This window comes from Salvia hispanica, chromosome 6 (assembly GCF_029641045.1).
Source record: "Salvia hispanica isolate PSC_SH4W2 chromosome 6, Shi_PSC_v1, whole genome shotgun sequence".
In the NCBI taxonomy this organism is placed as follows: domain Eukaryota; kingdom Viridiplantae; phylum Streptophyta; class Magnoliopsida; order Lamiales; family Lamiaceae; genus Salvia; species Salvia hispanica.
Genome location: NC_142697.1, coordinates 5,078,216 through 5,097,030, shown reverse-complemented (window position 1 = coordinate 5,097,030; position 18,815 = coordinate 5,078,216). Strand labels below are relative to the sequence as shown.

General features: G+C 37.3%; 4 protein-coding genes across 7 annotated transcripts; 3 read left to right on the top strand and 1 right to left on the bottom strand.

Annotated features, from left to right (window-relative positions):
- Window positions 1–2,900: 2,900 nt before the first annotated feature.
- On the top strand, window positions 2,901–7,425 carry LOC125207098 (L-ascorbate oxidase homolog). Its single transcript, XM_048106309.1, has 6 exons — window positions 2,901–3,161; window positions 3,325–3,434; window positions 4,784–5,054; window positions 5,858–6,306; window positions 6,385–6,750; window positions 6,923–7,425. The coding sequence occupies exons 1-6, from the start codon at window positions 3,030–3,032 to the stop codon at window positions 7,212–7,214; spliced, it is 1,620 nt and encodes a 539-aa protein (XP_047962266.1). The 5' UTR covers window positions 2,901–3,029; the 3' UTR covers window positions 7,215–7,425.
- Window positions 7,426–9,072: 1,647 nt separating this feature from the next.
- LOC125204117 (Pentatricopeptide repeat (PPR) superfamily protein) lies at window positions 9,073–13,011 on the top strand. Of its 4 annotated transcripts, XR_007173492.2 has the most exons (4): window positions 9,073–9,480; window positions 9,548–9,595; window positions 9,666–12,171; window positions 12,624–13,011. XR_007173492.2 is itself a non-coding variant. In XM_048102676.2 (3 exons), the coding sequence occupies exons 1-3, from the start codon at window positions 9,449–9,451 to the stop codon at window positions 12,046–12,048; spliced, it is 2,463 nt and encodes an 820-aa protein (XP_047958633.2). In that variant the 5' UTR covers window positions 9,073–9,448; the 3' UTR covers window positions 12,049–12,441. The 4 variants fall into 4 exon arrangements, 3 of the variants coding, with proteins under 3 accessions (XP_047958633.2, XP_088916591.1, XP_088916592.1); XM_048102676.2 differs by lacking the exon at window positions 12,624–13,011 and having other exon boundaries at window positions 9,666–12,441; XM_089060465.1 differs by lacking the exon at window positions 12,624–13,011 and having other exon boundaries at window positions 9,074–9,480; window positions 9,561–9,595; window positions 9,666–12,441.
- A 207-nt stretch (window positions 13,012–13,218) lies between these two features.
- LOC125204119 (enoyl-CoA hydratase 2, peroxisomal-like) lies at window positions 13,219–16,803 on the top strand. The gene is made up of 11 exons (XM_048102679.2): window positions 13,219–13,355; window positions 13,452–13,474; window positions 13,545–13,641; window positions 14,567–14,637; window positions 14,760–14,832; window positions 14,933–14,972; window positions 15,252–15,324; window positions 15,410–15,560; window positions 16,004–16,074; window positions 16,271–16,444; window positions 16,527–16,803. Exons 1-11 carry the CDS (start codon window positions 13,299–13,301, stop codon window positions 16,612–16,614), a joined length of 918 nt encoding a protein of 305 aa, XP_047958636.1. The 5' UTR covers window positions 13,219–13,298; the 3' UTR covers window positions 16,615–16,803.
- On the bottom strand, window positions 16,776–18,606 carry LOC125204118 (pentatricopeptide repeat-containing protein At1g26900, mitochondrial-like). The gene has a single exon (XM_048102678.2). The coding sequence runs from the start codon at window positions 18,563–18,565 to the stop codon at window positions 16,823–16,825; it is 1,743 nt and encodes a 580-aa protein (XP_047958635.1). The 5' UTR covers window positions 18,566–18,606; the 3' UTR covers window positions 16,776–16,822.
- Window positions 18,607–18,815: the final 209 nt, after the last annotated feature.

Below are 18,815 nucleotides of genomic sequence, written 5' to 3'. Positions count from 1 at the left end.
TTGCGAGCAAAATGCACTCAGTGCCACTCCATCATCTAGGATTTTCTCTTGATTTGCAATAAGGTCTTTTAAAACTTTGAGAACTTTGGCAAATGTAAGAATATATCCATTATCCACCAAGGAGCATCTACATTCACTTTTCTTATAAATTCATCATCCAGTCAAATCCTTTCTCTTGTACTGTTTTCTTTTTCTTATCGATCACAAATGATGCTGATGGAATGAAATCAGACGGCCAAAGATATACGACTCAACTATCATAAGATGACTCAATTATCATAAGCTGGGATGAAGGGATTATTAATATGTTTAGTTAAAGACTTTTTAAATGAAGTTGAAAGAAAAACTATGGATGTATATTAAAGGAGAAAAGAGAGGTGTGAAGTTCCTTTTTATCCAATTTTATTGAAAAGCAAGATCCGATAGAGTTGCAACCATTCGACCTCAATGTGCACACGTGAAACGAATTACCCACCCTGCATTTTCCATTTTACTATTACTGACAATTCCAAATTTCCCCAAATAAATTATCAACTTATATATATTAATCAAGTATGCCATAATGCTTATATCATTGTAACAAGTCAACGTGTTTCAGATACAACTTGCAAAAATTTCCCCACTTTTTTTTGTTTTTTAATTCACAGTGTTACTGCTCATAAATGTTTATCATAGAGTAGTATTTGATATAAATATGATTTTTAGTATTTTTGCACTAATTTTCAAATATATATAGTTATTTACAAAATGCCCCTTATTAAAATTCTCCAAATTACCCTATATATAGTTTTGTCTCTTCTTAATTCTCTTTTTTATTTTATTTTTATCTTGATTTAACTCATTTAATATGTTTAGCAAATATTTTATTGCTTATTCCATTTTTTGCAGTGTTTGTTGTCACGACTCTCACACGAATCTATATCCGTCGTTCATGTTATACCCATGCCAAAGAATTATGTGGATATATCACTTTTTGGAAATATTTAATACCCCCTCCGTCCCTCATAATTTGTCACCATTTAACCCGATACGAGTTTTAAGAAATGTAGTAGAAAGTGGAATGAAAAAGTAAGTGGCCGGTGTGTCCTATTTTTATATATTAGTTTTATAATAAAATGTGAATATGTGAGTGAGAATGAGTTAGTGGAATATGAGGTCCACTAAAAATGGTAAAAGTGAAAGGTGACAAATTTTTAGGGACGAACAAAAATAGAAATAATTGATAAATTTTCTGGAACGGAAGGAGTAATATTATTTCCATTTGCTCATTTCATTTGTATGTAGTTTTTGCAGATTAATAATAAGTAGGAGAAAATATTTTAGTAGAGAGTTGATGAAAGATTGTTAGAGAGAAGGGAATATGAATGAGGGCGGTGGGACCCATGGGACGCGGTGGTACAACTTACCAATGCACATGCACACTCCGTGGGTGGAGTCTAGTCTAATTCTCAATATCATCCAAATCCCATTGCCGCCTTTTTTTAATATATAAAATTACAAATTAGAGTTATTGTTCTTTACTACTCCCTCCGTCCCAGAGAAGTTAGCACACTTTTCTTTGTAGTTTGTCCCACAAAAGATGTCACATTTCCTTTTTTGGAAAAAGTTCTCTCTCACATGAATATAAAAATTATATTTTCTCTCTCCATTTAACACACAAAACAAAACCTCCTAAAATTCCGTGCCATTTTCAAAGTATGCCAACTTCTCTGGGACGGATGGAGTATTATATTTATATAGGAAAGCATTAGTATTATTCTAAATATTCGTCCAAACCCCATTGAAAAACAAACATGGCCATGTGAGTGGCTCAATGGACCGACCACCGACACCCCCACTTTCTTATTTTTTTCCTTTAACCAAAACAATTTTTATTTTTGCTTTTGGACATGTGTTTGCGGGGTATAGCAATTATGCTATTTTGTTTTACCAATCAAGAATAGTATTATATGAAATATTTTGCTCTAATGAACCCTAAATACTTCTTCTCATCCACCATAATTGAGTCATATTTTTATTGAGTTGTGTTAATTATATAGACTATAGTAGTATTATTTTCTTTTTATGGTTAAAACCAACATACTTAATCTCTATTACTTTATTTCCTTCGTCCAAAAAAAATAGTCTTATTTGTATACGCCGTGAATTTTTATTGAGATATTGGTAAAGTAGATGAAGAGAAAAGGCAGATTAAGTATGAGAGACAGGATAAAAAAAATGGAAAAAATATAAGAGATAAACTTTCCATTTATATAAATGAGACTATTTAATGTGGACATCCCAAATTTTTCACGGACGGAGCGACTATTATTTTCTCTTATTTTACTCTTTTTTCAATTTTATTTTATTTCCTCTCCGGATTTACTTAATTTTTATTCATCTACTTTATTATTTTTCCTATTTTATTCACATTACACTTAATTTTTCTTACTTTATTCTTTTCCATGTAAACTTTATTCCCATTTTATTTAACTGACCAAACACTCTTTCCTCCTTGTAAAAAAATGTCCCAACTACGTAGCAACAGAAGGAATACTAAAAATAAACCCAATCCAAATTGAAATTCAAATTTGCGTACACGACATGTTAATTGTACGCGTATAATGTTTTCCTTCGGCTTGATTAAGGGTTTCTTTTTCCAACTTTATTTGGTCTTAATATCAATTTATTTGTAAATCAGTGTGAAGACAGCAATCAATATTTGAAAAAACATTCGCTAAATCATTTCATATGCTTCATTTTGTTGACTTTTGCTTCACCCTAATTCAATTCAATTTTCCAAGTCTCTATTTTTACAGATCATAACAATTTGACTTTTCCTTTTTTTCTTTTATAGTAGTAATGACTAATATTTATAGTGTAGAGGCAATCTGTACCGCACTCTATCATTCACTTTACTCTTTAACACCATTCCTCTAACTACCCAAAACTTTGCTCACATTAAATATTTCCCTTTCATTTCATTTCATCACTCACTCACAAAACATAAACCTCCAAAACAAAAAAACATTCTTTCTTTCTCCACCACAATGCCATCTCCGCCGCTGAGACTAGCGGCTCTACTTCTGTGCTTGGCCGTCGCCGTCGCCGACAGCCCCTACAGATTCTTCCATTGGAACGTCACTTACGGCACCATCTCTCCTCTCGGAGTCCCTCAACAGGTTCCTTTTTCTTCACAAAGTTGATATTTTTGACAAATAAAAGCTTCCATTTTTGCCATGTTTTCTCCATTTTGTGGACAACCCTTTTTCAGTTGCTGAAAAGGGTATTCGAAAATGGTGCTTTCTTGAAATTTTATGATAATTATTTTAATTTATGGTGCAGGGCATTTTGATCAATGGCCAATTTCCGGGACCCGAAATTTACTCTGTCACCAATGATAACATCATTGTCAATGTGTTCAACAGCTTGAACGAGCCTTTCCTGATTCATTGGTAAGAAATAATCCAACTTTATTCATCACATTTTCCCTCATCTTAGCTACACTACTTTTTTTTTTGCAAATTACTAAACAAATCACGAAAATTAGTCTATTTCTGTACTTTTTAAAACTGGATGGATAAATCACCAAGTTTTTAGAATTTTGCAATTGTTTATATGGTTTTTGTTGTGCGGCAATCAACAATTATCTTACCATTGTTTCTTGGTAAACCACACCAGGTTGTTATGCCCCACTGTCAGTTTGTCTATGTAGATAAATTTGGTTGTCACATCATCGTGGGTTCGTTACAAAATGATGTAAAAAAAATTGCAAAATTATGAAACTTGGTGATTTGTCTAACTGGTTTTTTTTTTAAAAATGTGACTATTTTCATAATTTATTTGATAATTTGCCATGTTTTTTCATATATGAAATGATTGCCTAAAAACATTCCGTACAATTTACTCAAAACAACAGAAAACATTCCAACAGATCAGATCCATCCGTATGTCTTATTTTCATTTGATTAATAAACTCTCTTTCTACTTTCCTTCCACATTAAGCATCTTATATAAGTATATTGTGACCTTTTTAGTACAAATATCAAGTTTTGGGGGGGATATATTGTTTTTTTAATTTTATACACAAATATAGTATTCTAATTAACATGATTTTAATTCACCTTGAAAAGTAGTACTACTATTAATCTTTTACTCTATTTAAGAAAATTCCCTCACGTCAACTGATATATAAATGCAATTCGAGGGCAACTTAGACTGTAATTAATTAACACGAGGGCGGTGGACACACGCATCCCTCTATCTCTATGTATATCACAATAAATTCTTACCTGCTAAAAATGATACCTTCACAATAATTTCAGCAGCTTAAATCAAAATTAAATTTTGTGATAAAAAACAGTTTGAACATAGCTGTATAACAGTTTGTAATTTGTATTTATAATTAAAGCCAATGGTGGGATAAATAGGCACATGGATTTTAAATAATATGATTGAATGAAATCACATGGGCTGTTACATCCTAAATTTGTCTAGATCCACTTTTTCTCTTGCCTCTCTTTATTCCTTATTGTCAATTGTAGCACATTGTAGCTAACTACTATAACTTTTTATATTATCAAAATTTAGTGGACTAGCAAAAAAGTTGCCAGCTCAAAACAATGTGTACATTGATGCTAGTAAATAAATCATGTAAAATAATTAAGTTCCTATCCTAACTCCAAATATTTAACACAACCCCTATGATCCATTTTTTGCTTAAAATTGATATTTCCATGCATGTATAAAATTGATTTTCAATACAGTTGGTTAAAGTGAAATTTTTTATGTGTGTATGAAATAGGAATGGAGTGCAGAATAGGAGGAACTCGTTCGAGGACGGCGTGATCGGGACAACGTGCCCGATCCCGCCCGGTCGGAACTCCACATATATTCTGCAAATGAAGGATCAAATAGGGAGTTTCTATTACTTCCCATCTTTGGCAATGCAAAAGGCTGCTGGTGGATTTGGAGGCATCAGAATCATGAGCAGGCCTCTAATCCCAGTCCCATTTGGTCCACCAGCAGATGATTTCACTCTCTTAATTGGAGATTGGTACAAAAATAATCACACTGTAAGTATCATTTTGGCTCCTAATTTTTATTTGCTATCTCAATTTCCAGCTCATCAAATGAAATTTTAAAAAAATGCAAGTTGTCACATGAGCTTACCAATCATTATCAATATATGAGACAAATACATATTCATCCAAAGTATTAAATATAAAACGACACTCAATTTTTGATGTTTTTAGGAGGGAATAATTCTTTTTTCCCACGATTTTATCATTTGTGGATTCTCATCTTTTAATAAAAATTTTTTTTGTAAAACTATTGTTTAAAGTGTCGGTACACTTGGAAAGGAGAAATAGTAGAGAGTGGTTGATGTCTGTGATCAAAAGTTTCGGGTTTGAGTCCATCGTGATATAGCCTTTAAATTTTAATTCATTTATGGCCCATATGTTTATTTCAATAAAAAACAAAAGGTGTTTATTTCATATTGTTCCGTTTCCACTCATTTATGGCCCATATGTTTTAGTGGGCCTACCCAATTAACTTCTTCCTAGTCCATGTACAAAATCTTCTGACTTGTTATATGAATCTATTGCTAACGGTTTTAAAAAATGTTGATTTTATTAATTTCATAATTGACTTGTCATTTTCCACATACAAATATATATAGATGTGTGTGAAATGGGAAATAAATGTAATAAATGTTAGTACTATTGTTAATAAAGTTACACCAGTAAATAAAGGCTTATTATAGTAATTTCTTAATTAGAGCCAACAATACAAGGTTGTTGGATAATTTGTAGACATAGGCATACTATTTAACTGGAAAGGCATAATTAAAGTGAAAAAATTCTATGTTATGCAGATCTTGAGGAGACTTCTGGACAGGGGGAAGAAACTGCCTTTCCCCCACGGTGTTCTGATCAACGGGCGCGGGCCCGGGGCCACGGTCTTCACCGTGGACCAAGGGAAGACGTACCGCCTTAGGATATGCAATGTGGGACTTCAGAACTCCCTCAATTTCCGCATCCAAGGCCATAAGATGAAGGTGGTCGAGATCGAAGGAACGCACACGCTACAGATCAGCTACTCGTCCCTCGACATCCACCTCGGGCAGTGCATGTCCGTCCTGATCACCGCTGATCAGCCCCCTCGGAACTACTACGTTGTCACATCCACCCGCTTCACCTCTCAGGTCCTCACCAACACTGCCTTCCTCAAATACTCCAGCTCCAACACCCCCGCCTCCGGCCCACTTCCCGGGGGCCCCACCACTCAGATTGACTGGTCCATCAACCAGGCTCGCTCATTGAGGTACCCATACATTGACACCTAATGCATACATATTTTATTTTCTGCGTCTGTCATTGACTATAATGTGTTCTCATGCAGGACTAATTTGACTGCAAGTGGACCAAGGCCGAACCCGCAGGGGTCGTACCACTACGGCATGATCAAGACCGTGAAGACGATCAGGCTGGCCAGCTCGGCCGGCCAGGTGAACGGCAAGCAAAGGTACGCCCTCAACAGCGTGTCCTTTGTGGCGCCCGACACGCCCATGAAGCTAGCCGACTACTTCAAGATAGACGGAGTGTACCACCTGGGAAGCATCTCTGAAGCTCCCAACGGGGCCGGAATACACACGGACACATCGGTCTTGGGGGCCGACTACAGGACCTTCATCGAGATTGTCTTCGAGAACTACGAGGACATCATGCAGAGCTACCATCTCGCGGGCTACTCCTTCTGGGTAGTAGGGTGAGTTCGATAACTTTTGTTTGATAGGGAAGACAGATAAAGCAAAATATGATAACACACATTTTAGATCATTTTAAGTCAGATAACTCCAAGATAGATGAATTATCTGCCCTACTACACTGTCCCTTAAAATATGTATATGCTAACACAGAGAGTTGATGTATGTGTGCAGAATGGACGGAGGGCAATGGAGCTCAAATAGCCGGAACCAGTACAACCTCCGGGATGCAGTGTCCCGTTGCACGGTGCAAGTGTACCCGAGGTCGTGGAGCGCAATCTACGTAGCGCTAGACAATGTGGGGATGTGGAACTTGAGGTCGGAGTTCTGGGCGAGACAGTACCTCGGGCAGCAGACGTACCTGAGGGTTTACACGGCGTCCACCTCGTTGAGAGACGAGTATCCGATTCCGAAGAATGCTCGGCTCTGCGGCAGGGCAAGAGGGAGGCACACTCGCCCCATATGATATATAAGGACTCTATGCACTTGACACTACTTGTTGCTTCACTCTTTTCATGGACTTAATGATCTCACCTCGAGCTCACATTCTTTCTAGCTTCAACTACTCGGATCTCTGTTTCTTTCTTTTTCATATTTATGTATGAATTTAATACAATTATATATAGGTAATTGTTTCTAGTGGAAATAAGCAATAGCTGCATTTTAGCATTGTTTTACATCCTGGATAAATGGACAATCATAAAAAATCATACTCCTATGTGCATGTGTTTATGAGTATCAATGTGAATAATTCGTATTTCTAATTACACATCATACAAGTACGCAGATCCAAACAATAAAAAATAATACTCCCACTCCCTAATAACAACATTTGAAATTGGACAGAGTTTTAATACATTGGTAAAGTAAGAGAGAAATAGAAAGGAAAAATAATCAAAGTATTATTAGTAGAGAATGAAACTCATCTCGTTAAAAAAAAGGGCAAAACATATACATAGGTCCTTGTACTTTGATTGTTTATTTCAATAGATCCTTGTACAATTTTTTTCATCTTAATTGGTCCTTGTACTTCCAGATTTTATATCAATAGATCATTTTTAACAGATTATATTTAATCCGTTAACTTCACCGTTAAATATATTCCACTTCATCAATTATTATTAAAATAAACTCCACATCATATCTTATTTAATGAAATCCGCATATAATTAAACATACTACACCCTACCCTAGGTGAACCTCCTTTAAATAAATTCCTAATTAGCCGTCATAAGTATTTCTCCTATGAAAGTTCTTCTTCCAATATTCAATACGCTTTGAAAATGCAGCGCAGAGATTTCCAGATTTGTCATCTCCTTTAGAAGTAGGAACAGCTGTTTTGAAGCCGGAACAGTATCCCAAATCTCATTTAGAAATTTCATTGAACACATTGATTGCATTATAATTGGTTGCATTTTTATTGCAATCAGCAATCAATTCTTCGCCACAATTATGCAATTACAAGGCTCCTTCCTCATCTTCTTTCTTCATCAACCAAAAATGGCACAACAAAATGAAAGAAATATTGAGCTTCTAGCAAGTCTCCTCCTTTATCTTGTGTGTATATTTTTTGGGGCATTGGTCTTGCTTGTCTTCAACACGCAGAGAGAAGAAATTATTTTTGTTTGATTATATGGGCTAAAAATTATTGACGAAGATTGATAATCGTAGGTTAGTTGAAGGTGGAGTAGTTTGAGTATTACTTATTGTTTGGATATAGAGATATAAATCTGAAAAATGAAATTTGAATTTCTTTATAAAGGTTTCTTTTTTTATTTTTATGTTTTTATTCCAACTAGGATATTATGTGGAATATATTTAAATTATTGATATACGACGTGTTATTTTATAATGGAATAGTTAACGGTCCCGTTAAATAAGGATAGAAATATATAAAATATAAAAGTACAGGGACTTGGTAAAACAAAAAAAATGTATAAGGACCTATTGAAATAAACAATCAAAGTACAAGGACCTACATATGTGTTTTGCCAAAAAAAAAGTCTTCTTAAATAGAATTAGTCTATTTTAGAGGGACAGAGAGAGTAATATATTCTTGTGCGATTCATTTTATTGTTACGTGACAAATCAAGATTAACATATATTTATGTTCATATCATTTGTGAAGTACCAATATAATTTGATCAGAAAGTCTTAATATGTCCACCATAATATCAATTTCTTATTACATCCTCCATGTCCCATTAGAAATGAAACGTTTTCCTTTTTAGTCTGATTTATTAAAAATGAAACATTTATAAAAATGGAAACAATACTCTCTCTAGTTTTTCTTTTCTCTTACTTTACTCTTTCTTCATTAACTCACAAAACAACGCTACATGAAATCGTGTGACGAGAGTACTCTATTCTTCATAATTCAGGTAACTAGTCTTGTCTCTATTCTTCATAATTCAGGTAACTAGTCTTCCCGTCCAGCCGCCGCCGCCTAGTCGCAGTCGCAGTCGCGACAGCCTCCATTTATGTCGCCGGTTGTGATCCCCCCGGCACACACTCGATTGACTAGAGAAAGCAGATGACTTTATTACTTGAGCAGGGGGACAGAATTATTCAGTGAAAAAAGATGAATAGAATCTGTTCACAATTTATTATGCAATCCCGATTGAATTTCGGCGACGAAAAGAGTAATCTTGCTTAAACCATTAGTGGATTAGACCTGAGAGCCTTCTTCAGCAAGGAGACATGAAAGACTGGGCGCACAAGCGATCCCTCTGGTAAATCCACTCTTCCTACTCTTGCTATCATGTGAAAAACCCCCAATTTAAAACCTCAAATTTTCAGGTTCTTGCGCAAGGGCACATATTTCTGTGGAAAAGGTTGTAACTTCAGGTAAACCAATTGTTATAGCTCTATCTCTTTAATTGGGATAGAAATGTGATCTGGTTTTGATTAATTGCAGCTCGTTTGGCTCGAATTTGGTGGATGCTCGCTCCATCAAGACTGGTTTTGACTTAGAGATCAGCCGGTACAACTTCCAGCTCAAGCATTTGGTTGCACAGAGCAAGCTCTCCGAGGCAAGCAAATTGTTCGATGAAATGCCCCGCAGAAACATATGCTCGGTGAACATGATGATCTCCTGTCATGTCAACTCAGGCAATCTTTCTTACGCCCATCAGTTGTTTGACGGTATGGGTGATCGGACTGCGGTGTCGTGGACGATTCTCATGGGGGGATACGCACGAAGTAATAAACCTATGGATGCTTTTAATCTTTATGCCGAGATGTTTAGGTCGGGGATGAAACCCGATCATGTGACTGTGACGACTCTTTTGTCGAGCTGCGATGAGACTATGACTAGAAATGATGTGCACCAGGTTCATTCTCATATCACTAAATTAGGATTTGGCTGTGACCTTGGTGTTTGTAACAGTTTGATTGATGCTTACTGCAAATCTCGAAATCTTAGTTTAGCTTTTCAGCTGTTTAAGGAAATGGTGGCGGGGGATATCATTACTTATAACACGTTGATTACAGGGTATGCGAAAGAAGGGATTCGTGAAGAAGCGATAAAGCTTTTTTCAGAAATGCAGCATTTTGGTTTTAGGCCGTCAGATTTCACTTTTGCGGCCCTTTTACACGCATGTGCTGGAATGGATGGTGCGACCCTCGGGCAACAGGTTCACGATCTGGTGATCAAGACAAACTTCCATTGGGATGTATTTGTTGGCAATGCGCTTCTTGATTTTTACTCCAAACAAGATTGTATGGAAGATGTGACGAAGCTGTTTGATGAAATGATGGAGTTGGATGGTGTATCTTACAATATTGTCATCACAAGTTATGCGTGGAACGGAAAAATTGAAGAGGTTTTCGAGCTATTCAGAGAGTTACAGTTGAGCAAGTTCAGTAGAAGAAACTTTCCCTTTGCAACTTTGTTGAGTATAGCGGCAAATACGCAAGATATAGAGATGGGAAGGCAGATCCATGCGCAGACGCTTTTGACAACCGCTGATTCAGAGAATCAAGTAGGGAATGCCCTTGTTGACATGTATGCCAAATGTGGCAGATTTGATGAAGCAGATGTTATATTTAAAAATTTGGCTAGCAAAAGCTCGGTTTCCTGGACAGCAATGATATCAGCCTATATTCAACTAGGCCTCCATGACGAAGCGCTTAAGCTGTTCAATGAGATGCGAGGGAATGATGTCCGTGGGGACCAAGCAACATTTGCTTCTATTTTGAGAGCTGCAGCGAACCTGGCCTTAGTTTCACTTGGGAAGCAATTGCACTCGTGCATCATTGGTGCTGGGTTTATGTCAAATGTCTTCTGTGGTAGTGCACTCCTAGACATGTATGCTAAATGTGGATCTTTGAAGGATGCGATCGTAGTTTTCAGAGATATGCCTGAGAGAAACACGATATCATGGAACGCTCTGATATCTGCATATGCTCAGAACGGAGATGGTAAAGCCACTCTGAGGTCCTTCGAAGAGATGGTAAAGTCGGGTCTTCATCCCGATCCTGTTAGCTTTCTTAATGTTTTGACTGCCTGCAGCCACTCGGGGCACGTTGATGAAGCATTAGAGCATTTCAATCTCATGACCCAGACTTACAAAGTTGTTCCAAGGAAAGAGCACTATGCCTCGTTGATAGATGCACTATGCAGACGGGGCAGATTTAAGGAAGCGGAGGTGTTCATGGCCCAAATGCCGTTCACACCAGATGAAATCATATGGTCGTCCATTTTATATTCATGCAGGATCCATAAGAATCAAGAGTTAGCTAAGAAAGCCGCAGATGAACTTTTTAAGATAGATGAGCTTAGGGATGCTGGTGCCTACGTTACCATGTCTAATATTTATGCAGAGGCAGGAGACTGGGAACACATGGCGAAGGTGAAGAAGGCTATGAGAGATCGTGGAGTGCAAAAATTGGCTGCTTATAGCTGGGTTGAAGTTAAACAAAAGGTTCACGCCTTCACTGCCAATGATAGGACTCATCCACTTAGTGAGGAGATTGCGAGAAAGATAGACATTTTGACGGAACAGATGGAAAAGGAAGGCTACAAGCCTGATGTTAGTTGTACTCTTCAAAATGTGAGTGACGAACTAAAAGCAGAATCACTGAAATATCACAGTGAAAGGCTGGCAATTGCGTTTGCACTCATAACTACTCCAGAGGGATCGCCTATACTGGTGATGAAAAACCTAAGAGCTTGTGTAGACTGCCATGCTGCTATTAAAGTGATCTCAAGAATTGTTAAACGGGAAATTACTGTTAGGGATTGTAATAGGTTCCATCATTTTAAAGATGGAGTATGTTCGTGTGGTGATTATTGGTGATCTATATTCCTCCGCACATGAATGGCTATACCTTGGTTTGTTTTAGCTCAACCCATTAGCTTCCTCATTTGAAAGAGCAATAGCGACGTCAAGGTTATATCAAGCTTCTTGGTGGCTGCTCAGGTTTGATTTTTCTCTCTTATAGGAGTATTATTTTAAGTGTTTCGAATCTCTTTATCGGTGCAGTTCTTGCCCATACTTGTGTAATGGTCAGTTTTGCATTCTTGATATAGATTACACTGTTGGTGTTAGTAAAATTATAGTAGCATATAACACTTTGATTGGTTTGATTTTGTTCTATAGCTAATTTGGAGAAGGATATCGTTATCGTTTTATGAGATGTACATGTGTGATAATGTTAAGCAATAATATTGTTGTTAACCTTGATTTCTATTTGATTATTGTTGTTAATATGTTTTAACATTTTCTTGTTTAGAATGAAATTATTGGTTTGTACCTTCTTTTTTTTTTTTTTTTTTTTGTCCTCCTGGCAACAATAATTGTTTTTTGAATGAATATGCCTCAAAACTAAGTTGAGTTGGCGACTTTTGAGCGAAATTTTGTGTGGTGTGAAGGCTATCAGTGGACTCAACGACGTGTAAGTACTTGTCAAAGATGTCGAGAAGATGTATGAACTATGCCTGCCCTGATGGCAAGTTGTCGCGAAATTATTGTTGAAAGTATTCATCATCAGTCCAATGTATCTGCTATGCGCAAGAATAACCCTCAGTGCATGCTAAAACAACGTCCCAAGTTGTCTGGCCACCATCGCGGTTGCTCGACAAAGTAAACTTCGAAGGCCCCTTTCCGCACCAAGCTCTTAGTCACAATGGACGTACACGTACTGATGGGTTGTTGGTGTAGGAACCGCTGGAGGGTTCACATAGTTCTATTGAGCTCGAAGTGTTGTTATAATTGGGATCCAGACTTTGAATTGAAAGAGAAGATGGATTTGGATGTGTATGAATATTGAATTATTGATGGGTTTAGGAAATATTGGAGAATAACAAATGAAGAAATGCGAATATTTGATCAAACTAAATTACTTCATCGCGTAAATATTAGATTGCGTAATCGATCAAACTAATTATTTCAACGAAAATGACAAAAAATAAAATAAAAGAAAACTGATTTACATCATTATCTAAATGGATAGATATTTGTAAATCCCAATAAATATGAGTATTAAATATACACACACCTTTCTCAATTCAATTCCTTTTCCTTTCTGCAAATTTTGAAATTCATCCATGGCTGGAACATCAGAGACTGATCCCAATCTCGTCACTTCATATCAATTCCCGCAGGTACAGTTATTACTACCTTTCTCACTTCATTTTTTCCCCCTCCTAATCCGTTTTTGATTTCATGCCCTGATTTTTGGCGATGAAAACACTCAACAGTTGACATACAGCTATACGGAAAGGTAGAGCAGCGCTAGTTTATGAGGAAAATGCAATATTGTGGTTTGAATTGCTGATTGGGTTGATGAACAGGGACGCTGCATTATATGCGCTTGGTGTTGGAGCTTGCTCCAAAGATGCGGTTGATGATAAGGAGCTCAAATATGTCTACCATCACGAATCCATTCAGGTGCTTACTTTTACTGACGAAATACATTGCTATATAAATAATTTTACTTTTAGTCAAATTTATTCGAGTTTATGCATCAATCACCGTATGATCCGTGGATTGAAAATAGTGGCCAACGTTTCACTCCATTTTGTCCATTTTGTTAATATATACTCCCTCCGTCTGCCATTAGGAGTCTCATTTATGAGCGACACGGGTTTTAAGAAATGTTAAGAAAAGTGTGTGGAAAAAAGTTAGTGGAATAGGGTCCACTTGTATATATTAGTTTTAAATTAAATGTGAGTGGAATGAGTTAGTGGAAGGTGGGACCCTATTGCCATTTATAGTAAAAGTGTACCAGGACTCCTATTTGCGGACGGACTAAAATGGAAAAACGGGACTCCTATTCGCGGACGGAGGGAGTATTTACCTTATCAAAAAAATTAAAACTATTTTATTTACTTTAAGAAAGGGAAATTTTAAATCACAATTAATGACTCGATTCAAGCAAGAATCATCTTCGTGGAATAGGGAGATTTGGGGTGTTATGATTTTTTTATACAAGTATGGTTTTATTTGAACAATATATTTGTGTCTATATACCTGGAAATGTTAATAATCTTTGTATCCAAGTGATTGTATTTATGTTCCTAACTGACCAAGATCTGTAATCCAAGGAAAGATATGGTGAATGATGCACAAAGTAACAAAAGAAGAAAATGGTTGATGTAAATTGATATAGTTGATCAAAATAGCTTCTATAGTCATGTACTAATACCAATTTTAGACATTACCATAAGGTTGGCTAACTCAGCTTTGTTTTATTTTCTATGAGTTATCTAATTTCAATTCTCTGCGTGGAAAAGGGTTCTCTGTGTGGAAGTTTGTGTGCGTGTTGAACTAATAAAACAATCTAAATGTATATATTATGTATTTTTTCATGCAGGTTTTGCCAACATTTGCTACTCTAATTTCTGTTGAATTTCTGTCATGGATTAAACAGATGCCGGGTTTGGTGTAAGTAATTCTGTTGATTCTTCTTGGCACATTTATGACTTATACTTAGATATATTGTTCAGGGAACAGATCTTGGTTGAGTGTACTTGTTTAAAGTATTTTCTGACATCTTTCATTTCTAGATTTGATCCTAGCCTCCTATTACATGGGCAACAGTACATAGAGATATACAAATCTCTTCCTTCCAATGGTTGTGTAAGGTTCTTACTCATCTTATCTTATATCAGTAACATGTATTTTAGCTCTATCTCTGCTGGCTGGAGCCTATTAATTCTTATGTCTGTTTTTGACACAGATACTAAATAAGGCGACAATTTCTGGGTTGCATGATAAAGGTTCGCTTCAAATATTGACCCTTCTTGATGGGAGCTTTCTCATATCATTTTCGTTGTAGTTAATGAGTCAGGCTAGAGATGTTTGGAACTTATATTGATAACTTTTGCAATATTGATAGCCCTAGACCTAGTATTATATCTACCTTTTGAGCTACACATCAATGAAGCATAACTTTTCCTCTTATCAAAATCTAACTTTGTGTTGCCTATGATTTTAACGTTTCTTTGCACATAATTAACTGCTCCATAAGGGAAAAATCATATTGGATTACCTTTCAGGTAAGTCAGCAGTTCTCGAGGTTGAAATTTCAAGTTACGAAAAAGAGTCTGGCGTATTACTGTGTGTGCAACGGTAAGGTTCTATCTGTGTGGACATCTATATAATACATACATACATATATACATAAGGTATGAAACATCTTTATATGGTTTAATAGGATGTCTCTTTATTTGCGGGGTGCTGGTGGATTCTCAAAATCATCCCAGCCTTACTCTTTTTCCAAATACCCATCCAGTCAGACATTCACTTATAAAATTCCGAAAAGTCAACCATTTGCTGTTTTTGAAGAATGCACACAACCCTCACAGGTATGTGGGATTTCGTTTATTCGATCAGATATAGTCCTTAGTACAGAAGCAACCAATGAATAGGAATAAAGACCCGATTGCAATATACGAATTATGTCTTGACATTGCTGTTGTCGATTGCTTTCTGGTGCTTCCAATCAGTATGGGTGTAAAAGAGAGCAGGCAGTCAAATTGCTGACTGTAAAATTAAATACTACTACAAAAGATAGGCCACCCATCCCAAATACAATCTCATATTTTTATCTGGAAATATTATTCTGTACATAATCTGCTTCTTAGTTTGATGATCTGTGATTAGGATGTGTCATTGCCTTATTGGCTTGTTTCAATAGAAAAAGAATTAGAAAGAAAATGAATTATTTTTTTATGTAAAAGCAATGTAGTCACTTCCAAATGGTTGAGCAAAGTTTTTTCTTATTGAAGTTTTGCAATAAATGATGCAGGCCCTCCTTTACAGACTTTCTGGTGATTACAACCCACTGCACTCGGATCCTAAGGCTGCTGAAACGACTGGGTAATTATTACACCAAAAAACTCGTTTACTCATTTTTTCCTGTTTTTCTACATCATAGATTATTTCTGAACTCCTACCTTCATAATCACCGTTGATGTTTGGAAGCCCTAAAAACTTGAATTTTCTAGTATCATGCTCTCTGATGCCATTCGACGTATCATTCCTTTCATGCTCTTGCTAAATTTATTATGTGTAGATTCTCTCGTCCGATCTTGCATGGACTGTGCACACTCGGATTTGCAGTCAGAGCCATCATCTATAGGATCTGTCAGGGTGACCAAAATATGATCCGGAACATAACTGGGAAATTTCTGTTACATGTCTACCCAGGCGAAACATTGATAACTGAAATGTGGGTCGACGGAATGAGGTAAAAACGACTAAACTACTCTTTAGTTCAGAAGAGACTGTTTATAATACACTCCAGCTTACAACGGGGTGGAAATGTGCAGAGTGGTTTATCAGTTGAAGGTCAAAGAACGAAACAAGGCTGCACTTTCTGGCGTCGTCACTCTCAACTACTTCACCTCGTCTCTGTGATCTCGAGCATCGCAGATTAAGTTTGCTTCTGGATTATGTACCTCTGAATAATATGGCCTTCTGTTATACTGTGTGGGATGGAGAGAAATAATTGTGAACTAGTGATTTCTAAGTTTGTGATTACTGTATTGTAAAAGATAGTAATTTCTAAGCTTGTGATCTGTTACAAATATTGAACTTTTGAAATTACCAGTAATAAAAACTAATATCAAAATGGTAAATCAATTTTGCTATATCCGGCTCCCTTCCTAGCAGTCTCCACTTCATAACTTTGATCTGCTACCATTCCAGCAGCAACATAAGCACCAGCAAGGCTGAGTGAATCGGCCGTGTGATTTTCATGGATCCCTTCGAGCTGTTCCTTCACGTGCTCGGCCAGCTTGACATTCCCGTACACTTTACACGCTCCAAGCAATGCGCGCAAAGCAGTGGCGTCCCTCTCGACCGGCAATCCTTTGATCAGCTCGTACGCTTCCTCCAGGAAGCCGGCGCGGCCCAAGAGATCAATCATGCATCCGTAGTGCTCGATCTTCGGCCTTAACTGATAAACATTCGCCATCTTCCTGAAACAGCTCAGCCCTTCTCTCATCAAGCCTCCATGGCTACAAGCATTCATAACCGTCAGAAACGTTACCTCATTCGGCACAACACCCTCCTCCTCCATTCTACGAAAAAGTGTGACTGCGTGATCTGCTCGCCCGTGCACTCCACAACCCGAGATCATAGCCGTCCAGCTCTTGACATCCTTAAACTCCAACCTGTTGAAAACATTGACCGCCTTATCAAGAAGCCCGCTTTTGGCGTACATGTCCACTATTGCTGTGCTGAGAACTGCATCCAACGGCAACTGCTCCTCCTCAACATAGCCATGCACGTATTCGCCTATCCCAAGAGCCCCCGAGGCAGAGCAAGCAGAAAGCAACCCCGCTACCGTAGAAGAATTAGGCCGTATGCCACGATCCTTCATCAAACTCAGCAACTCCATTGCTTCTTCAAGAAGACCAGTTCTAGCATATCCATCAATTAGAGAGTTCCACAACACAACATCTCTCTTATCATCAATTTCATCAAAGATTCGACGCGCAGATTGCACGCGGCCGTGCTTCCCGTACATGGAAATCAAAGCCGCCACCACGTTTAAATTCGACAAGAAACCAAGCTTGAAGCAAAGCACATGTATAGTTTCTCCCAATGATTCATTCAACAAATGCCCCACAGCTGAAACAACATTTAGCAAAGTAGTCACACTCACACCAACACCAACACCAACACCAAAACTATCTCTGCAAAATAGTTTAAAGAAATCCCAAACCAGAGAATATTCCTTCACGCAAAGATATCCCCCCATTAAAGTATTCCAAGAAACCACGTCTTTTCTCAGACGCAATTCATCGAACACTTGGCGAGCATCTTTAATCATGCCACAAACACAATAAAAATGCAGAAGAGCATTCATCACATTCAAAACCGAATCGAATCCAGATTTCAAGACGTCGGTATGAACTCCAAGCCCGGCCCGAATCTCCACTAAACTGGAGCAAGATTTCAGAACCGAAATGAATGTAAACTGATCGAAATCGAAGCTGTGATTCTCAGCCCTCATGCGATTAAACAAAAGGAGGGAATTTCCGGGATCGGGGCTGATAGAATGGGCACGGAGCATGGTGTTGAACATGTAAAGATTGGGGCTTTTTATCTGGTTGAAGATGGAGTCTGCGTAATTGATATCCTGCGTAGAGACTTGAGCGAGAAGCTTGCTCAGTGGAAATGGGATTCGGTCGAGACCGGTCTTCACCATCAAACAGTGAATTCGAGCAGTTTGGCGGATTTGATGGCATGATTGGAGAAGGGAGATGAGATTTTGGTCCGAGGAAAGTGTGGAGAAGTGGTGATGGATGGAGGAGTTGTATAATCGGCGCCAACATTGCGACGTAATATCTCTTCTGATCATACAGCTCAGATTTTTACAAAGAGAATCAATTCATCAACAAAGGAGCTGATAAATGCACAGTACAAGTAATGAACTTTTTATTTTACATTAAAAGTTACTCCATCCGTCCCGTTTTAGCAGTCCCATTGACTTTTCTGCCATCTTTTTGTAAATATGATAAAAAATAGTTAAAGTGGAGAAATGGTAAAATAATAGAGACAATAATGTAAATAAGACTCCTCTCTATATTATTCTTTTTCTTAATTTACCA